Below are 16,424 nucleotides of genomic sequence, written 5' to 3' on the forward strand. Positions count from 1 at the left end.
TCTCATTTATTGCTTTGATTTTAGAAATAGTTTGGATTTAAACAGGTGAGCCTGATAACCATTCATTCCGATGCAATCGTCTATCGTCGGTCCTCGAGCGTTCTTCAATAACAATCAATCGTCTTCGTGATTGCCAAACCTTCCTCGCTATAATCATCATCACCATTGGTCACCTGCATACCAAGACAAGCGAAGGAAGTTGTCAGTCACCTGTCGCCAATCGGTCCCCTTCGTGATGTCACGGCCACCACCTCCAGCACCAGCTGCAGCTGCAGCTGCTCCAGTGCCGGTCGGTAATGGAAATGGAAATGGTAATGGTAATGGAAATACGACTCCTCGTCCACCTCCTACTACTGGTCAACAACAATCTCAAATGACAATCAACACTATCATGGCCAATCTACCTAATCTGTTTGGGATGCATGCTAGAGGTCAATTAAGTGAAGCTCAAATCAATCAAGTGAGTAAATTCCTTTACCATTCCATTCATATATATATGTATATATCATACATAATATCTGGGTGAAATCATACGTCTAACTTTCATCGCTGACTTTTTGAATCACGTGTAGCTACGACAACTCATGCACACACATTTCAGACAAGTTATATTATCTTCAATGGCCGGGAATCGACCCAATCCATTGCTTAATTTACCTCCCGCTATAGATCCTACAATGCCTTATGGCGGTAGACCACCTTTGATTAGTAAAGAAGCTTTTTCAGCTTTGATATCAACCACGACTCAACATTTGAGAGAATCAGTAGCTCAAAGAGCTGCAGAAGTTCAAGCTCAAGCTTCTCAAAATCAAAATCAAAATCAAAATCAAAATATCAATATAAATCCAAATCAACCTGCTCAACAACAAAACAATATCGTTACTACGGCAAATATAAGACCACCTATCATAAGACAACAATCCCAATCATCCATATCTACACCTGTAAGACCAATAAATGCAATACCTCATGGTGCACTCACTTCTTCTGGAATGGCAAATACCACTAATACCAACATCAACAATAACATAACATCGATCAATCCCGCCAACCTTACTGCAGCAAATATACAGAGTCAGAATCAAGCTCAAGACCAGGCGCAAGCTCAAGCGCAGACGAAGCAACCACCTAATATGTTCACGTTTAATCAAATGAGAGAATTATTGAAACTCACTACAGAACAAAGAGCCGAGTGGTTCAAACAAGTGAGTTCGTTCGCCTCCTAGATCCGCAATCATTTTCCCTTCCCTCTCAGACAGTTCTAGTGATACTTGAGGAGGGACAGGCTTGAGCTTAAATACGATGAATGAAAACTTACTGATCAATGATATGATATCTATTGGTATTGGTAATTTTTGGTCAACTATTAGGATTCAACGAGAGCATTAACTTTCAATATATCTGTCAAATATTGGACTGAACGGAATAAATTAAGCGCAAATAACCCTATTGCCGGTTCAACAATATCCACTCCACCTTCTCAACCTCAACCTCAACCTCAATTTCAATCTCAAACTCGACCTCAACTGCAAGCGCTAAACCTAAATCCGAATCAAAATCAAAACCAACTTCCGACTACTATCGCACCCAACGCCCTCATCACTCCACCAAAACCACCTGCCTCTCAACCAAATACAATAGCGCCGATGACTATACAGCCTAGTAATCCTACCCTCACTACTTCGGAATCTACCGTGCCGCCACTGGCAGCGGGTCCGTCTCAGCAAACACAAAGTACCACTACATCAGCACCTGCACCCGATCTCAACGCCATCTCCGACTCTGGCCCAACTCCCCCAGCTCAATCTACTACCACCACGCAGCTCGACCCTCAATCCTCAACAGACATGACATCTGCACCTACTACTGGTCTTCAAGCAGACGGTCAATCGATTGCCGAGTCACAAGAGCAAGGTAAAGAGAAAGGGCAAGGGCAAGACAAAGAGCAAATTCAAGTTTCAGTCGCTCCTCCCGCAACAGCGAATCTGGAATCGACACCTGCATTTGCATTATCACTCCCTGATGCCAAAACATTCGCATTGAAACCTCCACCACCCCCACCAGAACCTGAAAGCGTTAGAAGGAAAAGGAAGTGTAAGGAGTTTTTAGGTGAATTACATCCTGGTATGGAGATGGAATATGGTGTTGACGAGGTGAGTCTTGAGAGCTTTAATTGAGGGGTATGGCCGATAGACTACATTTGGTTTCTGTCACAGAATGCTAATCTTACGAAATGTGTATAGGTCATTGGGGATTTATTAGATGGACTCTTAGATGAAGGTATCAAAGGTGCAGCTAGATTGGCCAAACACAGGGGATCAGATAAAGTGGAATTGAAGGATATGGCATTCTTCGTCGGTAAGTATGAACCTAATTGGATTCCCTTTCTGCCCTTGAAATAAGGCTGATGGACTGTATAGATCAATGTTGGGGTACGGAGAATCCAGGCTTTGATGCGATCGGACATACTCATCGTAAAGTTCATATACCTCCTGAAAGGGAGAGAAGGAAAGGCAGGGCAGTAGCTCCGAGAGCTGCTAGGGTGGGTCGAGCGAGAGATGAAGAGTAATCTTTTCCAGTATGTCAGGAAAGAACGGGTGGTTCCCTTGTCGATCGTCACAATGACCGGGATAACAGGTGGATCAGACCAAAGAAGGTATGTCCATACGTCTAAATTTAAAGATAATGATCCAGTATATTGTATGTACGAGATACGTTGATGTAACTCAAAAACACCGCCCAACGACATTATGATGTCTCATATGAATACATGTTGTAAAACATACTGGTGGAGTGAGTTCCACTCAGTGGCAGAGGAACAGTCGGAATATAGTCAGATTATATTCTACTCTTCCATTCTCTCGTCACCGTCTTCATGTTCAACCTCAACCTCAACAGCAACTTCCCTTCTTAGATCGTTAAGTGGACTCATGTCTACGTCCGTACCTACTAATGACCTCCTCGCCGCGCCTCTAGTAGTCAAGCCATGTGGTGTACTCTACGTGGTCAACTCAATTATCAGCTGCGTTCGCTACATGAACAGAAAAATCATTGTGATTTACAGGAGCGTTCTTGCCAGATAAGACTTTAGTAGCTGATTGAGGGGTTTGTCCAGATCCCGATCCGGAAACTCTGCCTTTGGAAGAAGATGAAGTTGATATTGGAGGGACAGTCGTCGTGGGTGCTATTGGTGAATCAGGTTCGTTCATATTTGGGTTGGAATTTGAGTTTGATGGAGGTTTTTGTTGAGCACTTTTAGCATGTGTATTTGGTGGTTTCTTCATGATGGCATTCGGAAATAAAGGATTAGTCGATAATGCTAAAGGTGGTAAATCATCATCGTTCAATGATATTGATATAGGTTGAATAGGATCTGAATCGTGTAAAGAAGGGTTTTCATCTGTTGATACTGTTTGATGATGTACAAATGAACAACAACATTGTCAATATCAATCATTATCTCATGTGACGGAATCTAGCCTTTTGGGTCGGTGATTCTTGAACGATTTTGGGTAAAAAGGAACAGCGACATGCGACCGATGCTCACCTTTCTGTTTCCTTCTTTCTAGAGCTTCCGATAGACTGATAGGCGTAGGAATGACATCTATGACAATGCAATCAAGCAAAAATACATATCAGCTCGGTTGCTTGATCTCGTGTTACAAGAAATTTGGGAGTAGGGTTCATGTAGGTAATTCAGTGAGAAGATTATATATCCTCGCTTGATGTCAATATATAGACTAGAAAGCTCGATAATTATATTTGATACGTTTGATTTGTTTTTCATCCTTGTAAGAAAAAGGTGGAAAGTGTCTTCCCTAGTAGACCGGAAACGGACGATTTACTCACCTTTTAGAAAATCGAATTCTTCTGATCTGGCTACTACTGCAGCTGTAGCATGACATCGTGGTTAGTTGATGTTTAGCGCATTATAAATCGTATAAAGAGTAGAAGTAGGACTACTTCTTTTGATCATGAATTGGAAGTAAAGAGTATCGAAGATGACTTACCGAGATCTTTGTAATTTACTATTTTACGTTTTTCAAGTCTGGCTTTCGTATATCCTTCTTCCATGAAATGTTTGACAAAGTATTCCTGAAAAACCGTACGCAGAAAATTAGAATGTATCAATGCACTGAGCGATAATGGGATGAACGAAGGTAGTCATGATAAACCAGTGAAACTCTTATTCCTCTTTACTACAGCCCCGATCCAATCGCAATAAATAGAAATTAAAAATATATAATTGAATTATGGGATACTTACAGTAGCAACCGCGATCATGAAAGTAGCTTCTGAGCTCATATTTTCTAATTCCTTATCAGCTTTAATTATCTTCTTGATCCTCGATAATGGGAAGATAGTAGTTCCAAGTTGTTTCTCAGCTAGTGATTGTCTTTGTTTACTTATTTTCTTTTTCGGTTTTTCTTCTTTATCTATTTTATCAATTTGGTACAAGAAAGTGCAAATGTCAGTGGAACTATTCGTTTCATTGAAAGATATTATTCCGTGATCCAGTAGTCGTGTCAATTGAGATCATCTTGACAAATAGGAACAGGAAACTCTTCTCATTCCTCATCAATATGAGAATCACTCGGAATATCTTTTCGCTAATGAACGACGAATTCTGATACACATACCCCTTCTCCCCAGCGATTACACTAGACACCAAGATTTGTCCATTGAAAATCTCGATGTAGAATTTCGGATGATACTCACCTTGTTCGACGGCCTCTTCCTCTTCTCCTTCATCAGATTCATCCCCACCTGCTCCTGCTCCTGCTCCTGCTCCTGGTCTAAACGATACTCCTTCTTCTTCTACTAAAATATCATCCGCCGGTCCAGCAGGTGAAGACTCGTATTCCACCTGCATTGTATAACAACGATGATCGGTAGTTGGATCAGATTATTGAATAGTCGATACTTGAAAGAGATTTCGAAAGTTATCTATTGATGTATTTGCTAAGAGAAGTGGAAAAACAAAAGCCAGAGTTGAGAGATTGTCAATGTCCATGTTCAATGTTGGTGGTTAAATCAAATAGCGCGTCGCGTCTCTTAGAGTCCAACGAGTGAAATTTGTGGCACCACACTGACTATCAGATGGACATCTCATACATCATCACTGTTTTGTAGAAAGCATCACAATCATTCAGTCTTCAGTCATATGCATGGGACCTCTCTCAAGGAGGATATACATTGTATGAATTCCCAATAAAACCCAAAAGAAAAGACACTAAAAACGAAACGAGTTCAAAATCAAGAGATAGTCAAATTTAGACTGGTGTATATATATCTATGCAGGGTTCTCATTGAGATCCAAAAACCGAAATCACAAAACCAAAAAAAAGATCAAAGCAATGAGAATAATGATGAACAAATGTGAAAAGTAGAATTAACGAATTGATATATCAAAAAGAAGACGTATTAAGAATTGTGTAGATATATTGAGAAAAAGGATGTTGTTCAAGAGATAATCAGAGAATCCGATGATCTCGTCGATCCATACGGCCATATCGGCTTAAGAACTCGCACACCTAACCCACTATTTTCCTCCAACCGTCTCTGGAGACTTCCATTCCCATCCATCGTTTCGCCACCTCAACTCTCCCGCTTTCCACAACTTCAGCAAGCAGACACACGCCTTGAGATGTGAGAGGGCGTAACCTATCTATAGGTTGATGTGCCATTATATGATCATAAGCTTGTCGAAGAACGCCCAATAGATGTCCTGGTACGAGTAAAGGAGATGAGGTTGACGGTAGGGGTGTCAGAGTCAACGAGATCAAGTGAAGGATCGAAAGTCCAAACAATGGTCTGTAGAGTGCGAATGAGCTGCAAATGAAGCGATGATTAGTTTCCATAGATCGGGAAGAAAAGCCTCCACGCAGTGTAACTTACTAGAACAGCGTTCCACTGATGTCAGGCTGTAAGTTTCGAAGTGGAGTATCCGAGTCAGCCTCGATCCCTCACGGATCGCAATGCCCGTTCAAGTGAAAGCGTAAGATGACGACAACACTCACAGAGCAGATACATGCTATGACGGCCGTTGCTGATTCTCTGCCTCGCTCGAGCATCTTGAAGCCTTCCTTACTATCAGCCAATTCTTGCCATATCCTCTCGTCAGCTAGGAAAGCGGGTGAAGTAGCGTATAGAAGGGCATAGTGGTGATATAACGTAAGTATACTGTGTAATTCCGTTAAGTTAGTCATGTAACCTTGAATGAGTCGAAAAGTGGACTTACGGGTCATTTGCAATTGACCATGTTCTAGCCCAACCATCTAACCTGTTGGCGAATTTCCTCCAGGGATCCATGGCTCTACTTCTTCTATCTTCCAGTATGGACTCCTCCGTTGGATTCTCGGATGGCGAAGATGCACTTCTTGATATGTTTTGAAGTTGTTGCACTAGGTGACGGCCAGATCAGCTACAGGCTCTTTTATGCTGAAAGTAGCCGCACGCCACACTTACGATCAGCCATCAGCTCTGAATACTCCAACCATGCCAATAGCTTTGAATCCCTGTCTCTGATAGCTGGATCACTGGCAGGAGCAGCTGACAATCTCTCCCTCCAAGCCACAGCGAGCGGATCCCTAGTCACTGGCGGCAGGAAGTCGGGAATATGGCATCTAGTAATCCCGATACCAGCGTCAGCGGGTTGTTGGCCGTATGTTGAAATGATCTGGCAAGACTAAAGACAAGAGATACGCACAGGTGATCCATTATCACCATATATACCCATTCTCGCCAATCATCCGAGTTTTTCCTGGGTTGATAAAGTCGATCCATTCCTTCTAATCTAGCTTGGGCGATCGATAAAGCAGCGTAAGAAGGGTCATTGATCCACGTCCTGCATCAGACAAAGCGATAAGTCAGTGCACTTCATGTGGAAAGACATTTTTGCGCGTTCCAGATGCAACTCACGCTAATACACCAAGGGATCTTATTTCTTCTCTTGTCCAATCTGCTCTTTCGCTAACCAATCTTCCCACTTCTAAACTGACATCGACTAAAAAACTCTCTGAATCTCTCTTCTTCGATTCACTGTCGATGACGGTTCTTCTCCCAAGTAAGCTCACAACCATTCCGGGTAGTCCATCAGGATCTCTCAATCCAATCAGCCAAGGAGTCAATGGCCACGCCTTGTTCCTGTAGTTCTCCCAAGTAACTTCATGCAAGGGAACGCTCCTCTTGGGCATCAGATGCCTTTGCAAAGAAATCATGGATGATTGGAGAGATGAGATTGCGGCGGGCATACCACGTAGCGAAGATTCGATTTTCTGTAACCTCGAATCTTGACTTGGGGTGACTGGCGGGGGTCCAAGGACTGAAGCTGTTGGGAAAGGTGGTGGATGAGCTACGTTATGAGGTGGGTGATAAACAGCTTGAGTGGGTGGTAGAGGATGAGGTGGCGGTGGAGGGAGGCTCGATATACTTGCAGCGGTACCAGGTCGTGGAGGAGAATGTCTTGATGATGAGGCATAAGGTGATGTGAGTAAAGCCAAAGAGTTACCAGGAGGAGGGGGCATAGGTTCTCTTGCTTGTCTGAAAGCGTACGTTTCAGATCCCGAAGGTGGAGCACGAGACGTTATAGGAGGAGCAGGTTGAGGACCAGCAGGATAGAAGCCTACACCTGACGGTGAACCAGGTCTTCCAGAGAGATGATAGGGTACCGATCGAGAAGGTATTACTGAAATCGATTTGGGTCGTGACCGCGGTTCAAATATACAGGGTTGACCAGATTGTCTACACCCTCTACACGGGACTGAGCTAGGTCCATCGCATTTCATCCTAAAATTGGAAATCATTCGTAAGTCGCACTTTTCATAAACAGCAGAGCGCAGAAGATTTCCGATATTCACTTTTGCCTTCTGCACCTGGTACAAGCCATCATACTCCTTGGAGCTCTATTACTGACATCTCTTGTGAATATTACACCTCCTGATTCATCTTGACCTTCTAGTGTAGGTGAAGTAGCTGATATCGGAGATCCAGCTTCGAAAGAACGTCGGGAATCTGATCTCCAATTCGATTGCCAACCTGATGGACCAGGAGCGAACGGTGGTAGTCCAGTGGGATTTGACGGTATTGGAGCAGGTAAGATAGGATGTGAAGGTGATGCGGTTGGCGGTCTTGGTCTTTGTGATGTAGACGTTGACGATTCAGTGGGAGATGAAGGTGATGAAGTGCGTCTAGCACGTTTGGCCGGTGTTGGATTCATATCTAGATGTTCACTTGCAATATCAGATCTAGTTCCTAACCGATTTACCTGCATAATACGGCGATAGTTACTTACTAGATGATTACCAAAATCCTCCTTCTCTCCTAGATATCAAGTCCAGGAGGGAGATAGGAACGATGGTTTCAGCGAAAAGCACACAAACTTGTTCTCCTTCTACTTCACACTCTAATCCCTCCTCTTATATTCTCACTTTCTTCCTTTACTCTTTATGTCCGCGTCTCTATCTCAATACCTAATACTCAGATCGGCTTGAGACGAAAGGTATTTTACACGATGATGAGGTTTGAAGAAAAGGTTGATAGGAGAATATCGATGCATTCGTTTCTATCTTCTCTTTTAGTGGACTTTGATGTGTATCAAAAAGAGATTTCCTTGATATTTACTCCTTCAATTTAGGTTGAAATTGATATTGTGTGTATAATAATACATTCGTCCACATTCGGTTTCAAATGGTTTCAGTATTGAGGATATTTGATTAAGACTTTATTATCTGGTTCCCTTTCGAATGAGAAGTATCCAAAGGACCACTTGTGAATTTGAAACTCTCGACTGGGTATTGTTCTCTCTGAATAGCGAGGACAGATCTTCTCTAGCTTTTCCTAATACCCTTTCCGATTCTGCACAATACACTATCGATGTTGCTTCTTTGTTGTTTGGCGATACGTGATGATGATGATGATCATGCACACTAGTGAGATCTCGGATGATTGATTGTTTTGAGGAATGTGGGTGGCGAAGGAACAGAAAAAAGCAGATCTTGACAGTTCAAAGGAATGCTTGTTGTTAAATAGGGGAATATGCAACAGCTGACTATTGAATGACTTCCTCTCTCTTGTTGTGCGACAATATTTGAATTTGATGACCGTTATGCTTTTTTGTTCTTACAACAATAGTTGGTAAAAGAAAGAATGCGATACAGAAATTATCGTTTATGAAAAATTGATGATACAACAATGAAATTTGGAATGCGATGCTTCACGATGATTGACTTTGGTTTCCCAAGATGGGTGGTGTGGTGAATGGGATGGAATGGAATGCAGTGAGTGAGTACGATATGAATGATGATGATGCCTAAATGCCTAAATGCCTAATGCCAATGCTAATAAAAGCGCAGAAAATGGGAATATCAAAATCAAGGTACCACTGTAAAAAGCGGGATGATCGGGTAATGTAATGGGATAGCAAAATCGAGGGTTTCCTCTTTCTTTCCCTCCCCCCTTGAATTCTTTCCTTGCTTGCTTTTGCCAAACAGTTTATGATTTACTTGCATACTACCTATGATTATTAATAATAATGTGAGTATTGACTGTGGTCTTTAATGATAATATCGGCTCGGAAGAATGGGAATTGTGTAACGTAGTAGGAAAACAATAAGCTTTCCCTCCTTGGTTTTTTCCTTTTTGTGTTCCGTTTCGTTCGTAACAGAAAGGTATTCTCCCTTTTACTTGGCTGCAATCGCTACCGTTCTTTTCAAAGATATTACGTTTCTTTGTGCCTCTCTCAGCTGTTCCCATTGACTGGTCCATCATCCAGCGGAACATGGAAGATCATACTTTAGCAAAGGGGGTTCAGGAACTTGTCTTTCCGGTCTTTCTGATCATTTTTTTTTTTTTTTATGGATTGGATCCTGAACTAGTTTAACGGAATAAATAACAGTTACCGGGGTGTTTTCCCTTGATTTTCCCTCTCTTCCTATCACAATATACAAGCTGAATCAGTCTGTCATACGCATGAACCGTGTCTTCGAGGGGGATCAGGAGTATACAACGTTGCGAGGTCTAGATTTCCGGTACAAGGTGATGGAATAATCCCTTACTCCCATGAATCAGATTTCTTTCTCGATCAGCGAGACATTCTCTTTTTTCCCTTCTGATCCGTGCCTCGGAGGAGAACATGTCCTCGAAATATATACCTTACGTGCTACGGTTTCATGTAATTTACATGATTTTACCATAATACCGGCTTCCCGGTTTATCCTTTGTCCCTCCTGCCCCCCCCCCCTCCCCAACCTCTCCCACTTCTCTGCCCCCCAGTTTTTCTCAGATTGCAGGTCGAGAACCGAATAAATTACGTTAACCCCTTTCATTCCCGAACTGAAAAAAAGAGAAAAATAGATCTACATGGAAAGTGTATAAGATTATCGGAAGCCCCCAATTTCAGCCTCACTTTATTATCCGCTTCCCACTTTCACATGTTCAGTACTAGTACCATGCATATGCATGTAAGATCGAATGAGATTGATCGACGTTGTGCAAAACATGACGTTTTGTGCGGAAACCTGATCGGATCTGAATATTCGATCGGACAGAGGAAGGTTACGCTCAACGATGCACGTATGTACGTGCTTGTACAAAAAGTGCAAGTACCTGCAACTGTACCTAATTACAATTAACAAGAAGAAGGAACGACCCGGTATTCCTAAAACGTATCCCAACGTCATCCCTCCTATCACTTCTGAACATAACCTGCATCAGAGCAATTACAGTAGTAGTAGTATACATTTAAGGAAAACTTTAACTGAACCCGTTACTGTACTTATCGGTTTCCCGGTCCCGGTCGTGCGGACCAAATGGCGTAAAAGTTCGGGTAAAAACAAGCTAAGGGGGGGAAAGAAAGCCTTCGCTGTGCAAGTACTCTCTACTCACTCTCCATTTCTTGGTCAGTCACCTCTTTTTGAAAAATCACAGATACTAAATAGCAATAACACCTTGCATGATCAAGAGTTCTGATATTATGACTTTTGCCTGTGTCTCTTGCATTTGGTAAACGGCAGGAAGGGAAAAACGTCCTACGGTATCAGCTACCCGGTATCAAGCGGGAAACGAGCGGTAAAGGCGTTATCCACTGTGGGAAGGTTAATCGGATGTCTCACTTTATGATAATTAGAAGAGAACCCGTAGATCCCATTGTCTTTACACACTTTCATAATACAGCCGTCCCACTTCTCCCTCATGCATTCTCTATACTTGACTGTTATTTACTGCTGCGAGACGATCATCACGTGAGTTACCTATTATATGGTTCCCAGAGAGTGAATTTAGGCAAGCGAGCAAGCTATCCATATAGCCTTTTAATAGTGAGGCTACAACAACATCGCCGTGTGGATTTATATACTAAAGTGTGTACTGATTGCCGCACAACGTATGTGGTAGATCCATGGAGTTCTAGAGATGTCGACATATTCGCTTGGAAGACCGTGGCCACCCAGTCTGATGATCGTGGCTTGTCATCAAATGGCGACCTGGGACATACATAACATATGCAGACGGATTACATCAAATTTGCGGAGGCAATTATGTGAGAGCCACATCTACCCTCGTGGAAAGGCTGTACAAAAATGAAAAGAACAAGAGAACATATGCAATGCCATAAGGTACAACTGGAAACTGAAAATGAAAAGGGTATATTTTTGGAACTCAAGTATGAAAGAAAGAAAAATCAAGTGCAGAAGAAGGTGATGCGATATAACGTATGGATCCACTAGATGTTCATTGACGGAAGGAATGAGACCATCTCGCTACGAATCAGATTCATTCCCCGTTTTGAATTCGAGGAATGGGCATTCTATCGGGAGAGCCAGAAATGACGATTGAGTTGAGAGGTATGATTGACTTTACGCTGTCACGCCAAATAAACTTTGATGATCTACTCCATTCCCTTTTCCTTTTGATTTACCTGTTCCAGTGGTCATCGTGTTGCTGTTACCAACTACTACACCTGCTATCCTTGATATATTCAGTTTACCTTGATTATTAGATTTATTCCTTGCTGCCAAAGCCGAGGTTAATAAATGACCAACAGAAGCAAATTCGCTTGAACTCGATCTCCAAATAGTTTGAAATGGTATGACATTATTGTTATTACTAGTAATGTTGTTGGTGATAACCGGTATTTTCAAAGTAGAGTTTGATTTACCCTTATCACTGATTCCACTTCCACCACTTATTGATGGTCTGGCATTACCATTTCCAGTGGCAGTACTAGGTAGTTTCGTCGTTGGAGCAGTTGTCGTTGATGCACCTTTCTCTGTCACCTGCGTCTGAAGTTGATTCTGGTTGGAGGGCAATGTCGATAGTAAAGGTTGTGGTTGACCTAGATTGCTGAAATTTGATTTGACTCTTTCGCCTGAAACTTTAGTTAAATTGATTAATTCTTCTAATTCTCTTAATCCATCTTCGTCATCTTCCAAACCTTCTTCGCCTCCTCTTCTAGTGAATAACTTCTTCTTCTTTTTAACTTTCTCCTTCTCTTTGATCTCACGTTTTTGAGGTACTTTGAAGTTTGGATTATGTTCAACTTGCCAATCTATAAACAACTCATCATAAGGTCTTGATCTACCTTGAACTGCACGTTTAGCACCGACGGTGTGTGTTTTACATGTTAACGAACGTGCACAAGGAGTCGATTTGTCGTTGATCACTCCACACTGTCGATCCAGGTTGATAGGGTTGAGAGCTGTAGGGGAGTAGAAGGTAGTAAGTAGGGAGTAAGGGGAGCCGAAAGGTGCGGTGATGGGCAAGAATATGGGAGCACAGGGAACGGACGGAAGAATAGAAGGATGGACGGAACGATAGAGAGCGGACAGACGAGTCAAGTAAGATTGAATGAGAATGAGAAGAAATCGTTTGATCATGGTTTCAGCCGGGGTTGTGATGAATGAGTAACAAATTATCAGCAAAATAACTTGACTATCAGAGGAGAGAATGGATTGATATTGATCCACCATGTTGTCAAATGGTCAAAGGAAAGGAAATCGAGAGACCAAATACCCACCTCTTAATCTTTTTCTTTCAGCGACTTCCAATTTTTCTTTTTCCTTTGCTTCTTTTCTCTCCAATCTTAATTTTTCTTTTTCCATCTTTCGAATTTCGGATTTTTTCAATCCTTTGTAGGATGAAGAGTCGTCGTCTACATCTTCATTTTCCTTTTCGACGAGTACTTGTGCCGTAGCTGTGTTGGCGACTGAAGCTGGTATAGCGGAGAGTTTGGATCGTTTTTTAGGTGATAAATTCGGGTTTGATACTGCGAGTTGGAAATGAAATGAGATTCGAGGTCATATATCAAGATGATATTGGTGAATTGGTTGATGAATGAGCAACGAGGAATAGATGAAACATCAGTAAACAGGCCATCTCACTGTATCACGCTGAGATAATTATATCTCTCCTCCAATTACAAATATGTGGTATATTATCACTCACCCTCACTTGCCCTTCGCTTTTTCGATAGTTCGGTAGTTTTACTAGCTTTACTAACTTTCTTAGTTGTTAAAGGAGTACCATCCAAGATATGATTGCAGATTCCTATTTGCATACACATATATCAATCAGTGATCTGATTTTTGCGTTAAATCCCGTCCAGATTCCGCTACTGATACCACACTTGCAGATCCCGCTTTCTGCTCCCGAAAAAGCTTCAGGCAGTCGTCTCGAAGGATAGATAGGAGGGAGGGAGGAAGCCAAGAGACAACTCACTTCGATGTTCACCAGCAGCCCATTCCATAGTAACCTTGAAACATCTTTTACATCTTATGATACCTTTTCCAATCTCACCATCACCTTGTAAAGGATATGTACCGAACATGTACATATCTTTTTCAGGTATAAAATCACCAGGTGGTCTAGGTGGTATTGGTTCATTTCGAGCGCTAGTCGAGGTTGAAGGAAGATCTGTTGAAGGTGAAGGGGAAAGCGAGAATGTGAATGCTGAAAGTGATTTACGTGGTTTAAGCTTGAGTGTCATTTTGATAATTCTTCGAACTCGAGCTCGTTCTGGAAGCGGCGATGGTCGAGGGAAGACTAAGAGGAAGTAGGAGAAGGTCGAAGTTGAACGATGAGCGGGAGATGTCAAAGCTTCTTCTGACCTTCAAAGCTCGTTCCTCGTTCGTCGTAGTACGTATCGCTCGATATAATCCTTTGAGGAAGACAGAAAGGCGGCCTTCTTTTCTTGACTCCCCACACAAGATATTCGTGGATCACTTTGATGTACCACCTTCTATCCTGCTTGAGATATCGCTCCAAAGGCCAAGCTGTGATGGTTACAATTACAATATCAATCACCATGATTAAGGGAATTTAAAGGAGCAAACCACGTGGCTCCTTCCTATCCACTCACCCGGTACGTTCGACCCGGTCTAGTCTACGAGTAGTCCCCAAATCCCAATTGACTGCAATTCCAAAGAAAGTTAGAGAATGCATCGATTGAAAGACTTAGATCATCCCTATGACAAGATGATCTATATGACCATGAAACCTAGCCTACGGTGCGAAGTGGAGTTGCAAAAAGGAGGCTGGGAGATGTATCAGTTGTGATCCCTTTCCCACGGTATGTGATTCAACCTGAAACAATCAAACAATCTCAAGTGATCCGTGCGAGGGTGATAACAACGATGATGACAATGATGATGTGTAACACTGAATGTGAGAAAAGCGTCAATTCAATGGATGAGATTCAGTGGGAAATTCCATCTCATTCTCACTTCCTTTCTCCTTTGTCGTTCTCACATAGAATAAAACTATACACCTCACTGGCAACGAAAGTTTCTTACCATCTCCACGTCTCACTCACCTGCCTGTTCCATACATCTTTTACCCACCTCACCTAAAACGGCAGAATCATCATGATCATCAAACTTACCATAGCAGCTCTTACTTTCTCTGCTTCCACACAAGGTCAGCTAACAATATTGACACAATGCTTTGTACTTTAGCTGACAGACCCCTTTCTTTTCTTCTTTCAAAGCGACAATAACGATTCTCTATCCCAATTCGAATGCCATTTGGTAGGTAGTCGCTTGAAACCCAATCTCACTGTATTCGCGGTGATATTGATCGCGATGCGTATCACACATTATAGGTATAAAAACAATACGGTTCATATGAATTGGACATTATCTGACCCCGCTAAAGATATCTATCCTTTCAGAGCGTATTTGAGTAATGGTGACCAATCACTCTTGGTGGGTAATCATAGTATTGCCGATAGTAGTGAGTGATTTCTGTCTTTGTTCAGATGCACTTTCTCGGAGATGCTGGGATCAGTGTTCGATCGAATTGGTACCAAGACCAAGACGGAATAGAAACTCCTTCAACATTGGATTGTTTCTACCTTGTCACGAACATTCACTAGTGGAAGCAAAGAGGCTAAATGACATTTTCTTCTTGTTCTTTCTTTCCGACCTCCTTTAGCTCCTGCACAACATCAAGATGTCAGGATCTTACTTCCTCAAATCCCATCTGGGTGAGTACAATCTCTACTTCACTCTGGCACCAATTCATCCCATTTATCTTGAATTTCAAATACGAGGCTTATTTGGCTCTGAGCAAAATCAACCTGCTCTCTATGCACATCTTCTCGCCCAACATCAAGGATACTACATCATGCTGACCCTTCTATTATTCTGCTCCTTCCATTGATGATGCTGTATCAGACAAGGTTATATGGTGAATCTAGTCAACACCACAGACGAATCTCAGATATTCGCTACTTCTGAATCCTTCGAAATCGCAGATGGGATAGGTGAGTCTCCTTGTTTGTGTAGAGGAGAGTTTTGGTCAGTTTTTAGCAGGAACGGATCAGCTCCACCTTATATCCATTTTCCTTCTTTTGTTTATCCAATTTGGTCAAAAGTCGAATTTGTCTCTCATGAACTAATTAAACTGATACTGATATTTTTCGCAAAACAGCATCAACATCCACCACTTCTGGATCTTCTACCTCAAGTGTTACTTCAACTGTCATCGGTGATATCCCAAATGCCAAAACCCAAACTTCATCGTAAGTCTCCTCAGATGGCTTTCTCCCCTCGCCCGAACCGGGGTTATATCAAGTAAAGGTTATGTGTATTAACTTGTGTATTAACTGGATGAATGTGTATCCGCACAGATCAAACCCATTCCCAACTGCTGCGACCACTTCTGCAACTACCTCTTCAGCTCTTTCCCTCTTCAATGGGCTGGATGTTGTGGTCGTACAAGGATTAGCAATTATTATTTTAGGTTTGGGTGCAGGTCTTTCTCTCTAGAAATCATTATTTCCTTGCACGACATGTTAGATTCGATGGAATAGAGATATCATCGAGATGGGACGCTTTGACCGTGGACAATATATAACAACTATTTAATTCTATCATTTCCTTGTAAACAAAATCTAATGGTTTCATGTATCTTCTTGATCATGTAAATAT

General features: G+C 42.1%; 5 protein-coding genes across 5 annotated transcripts; 2 read left to right on the forward strand and 3 right to left on the reverse strand.

Moving 5' to 3' along the window:
* Window positions 1-235: 235 nt before the first annotated feature.
* On the forward strand, window positions 236-2,569 carry IL334_007021 (uncharacterized protein; the record flags this gene model as incomplete). Its single annotated transcript, XM_062938716.1, has 5 exons — window positions 236-460; window positions 573-1,205; window positions 1,371-2,153; window positions 2,244-2,358; window positions 2,421-2,569. 5 exons carry the CDS (start codon window positions 236-238, stop codon window positions 2,567-2,569), a joined length of 1,905 nt encoding a protein of 634 aa, XP_062794767.1.
* Window positions 2,570-2,845: 276 nt separating this feature from the next.
* Window positions 2,846-4,873, reverse strand: IL334_007022 (uncharacterized protein; the record flags this gene model as incomplete). Its single annotated transcript, XM_062938717.1, has 7 exons — window positions 2,846-2,998; window positions 3,063-3,409; window positions 3,548-3,604; window positions 3,850-3,891; window positions 4,011-4,095; window positions 4,267-4,436; window positions 4,720-4,873. The coding sequence occupies 7 exons, from the start codon at window positions 4,871-4,873 to the stop codon at window positions 2,846-2,848; spliced, it is 1,008 nt and encodes a 335-aa protein (XP_062794768.1).
* A 661-nt stretch (window positions 4,874-5,534) lies between these two features.
* Window positions 5,535-8,218, reverse strand: IL334_007023 (uncharacterized protein; the record flags this gene model as incomplete). The annotated part of the gene is made up of 8 exons (XM_062938718.1): window positions 5,535-5,832; window positions 5,899-5,924; window positions 6,021-6,183; window positions 6,242-6,404; window positions 6,469-6,626; window positions 6,710-6,847; window positions 6,922-7,788; window positions 7,860-8,218. 8 exons carry the CDS (start codon window positions 8,216-8,218, stop codon window positions 5,535-5,537), a joined length of 2,172 nt encoding a protein of 723 aa, XP_062794769.1.
* Window positions 8,219-11,852: 3,634 nt separating this feature from the next.
* Window positions 11,853-13,981, reverse strand: IL334_007024 (uncharacterized protein; the record flags this gene model as incomplete). Its single annotated transcript, XM_062938719.1, has 4 exons — window positions 11,853-12,694; window positions 13,013-13,261; window positions 13,441-13,542; window positions 13,714-13,981. The coding sequence occupies 4 exons, from the start codon at window positions 13,979-13,981 to the stop codon at window positions 11,853-11,855; spliced, it is 1,461 nt and encodes a 486-aa protein (XP_062794770.1).
* Window positions 13,982-14,858: 877 nt separating this feature from the next.
* On the forward strand, window positions 14,859-16,262 carry IL334_007025 (uncharacterized protein; the record flags this gene model as incomplete). The annotated part of the gene is made up of 7 exons (XM_062938720.1): window positions 14,859-14,910; window positions 14,981-15,020; window positions 15,095-15,225; window positions 15,427-15,478; window positions 15,669-15,757; window positions 15,925-16,015; window positions 16,124-16,262. 7 exons carry the CDS (start codon window positions 14,859-14,861, stop codon window positions 16,260-16,262), a joined length of 594 nt encoding a protein of 197 aa, XP_062794771.1.
* Window positions 16,263-16,424: the final 162 nt, after the last annotated feature.

This window comes from Kwoniella shivajii, chromosome 10 (genome assembly GCF_035658355.1).
Source record: "Kwoniella shivajii chromosome 10, complete sequence".
NCBI classification, from domain to species: domain Eukaryota; kingdom Fungi; phylum Basidiomycota; class Tremellomycetes; order Tremellales; family Cryptococcaceae; genus Kwoniella; species Kwoniella shivajii.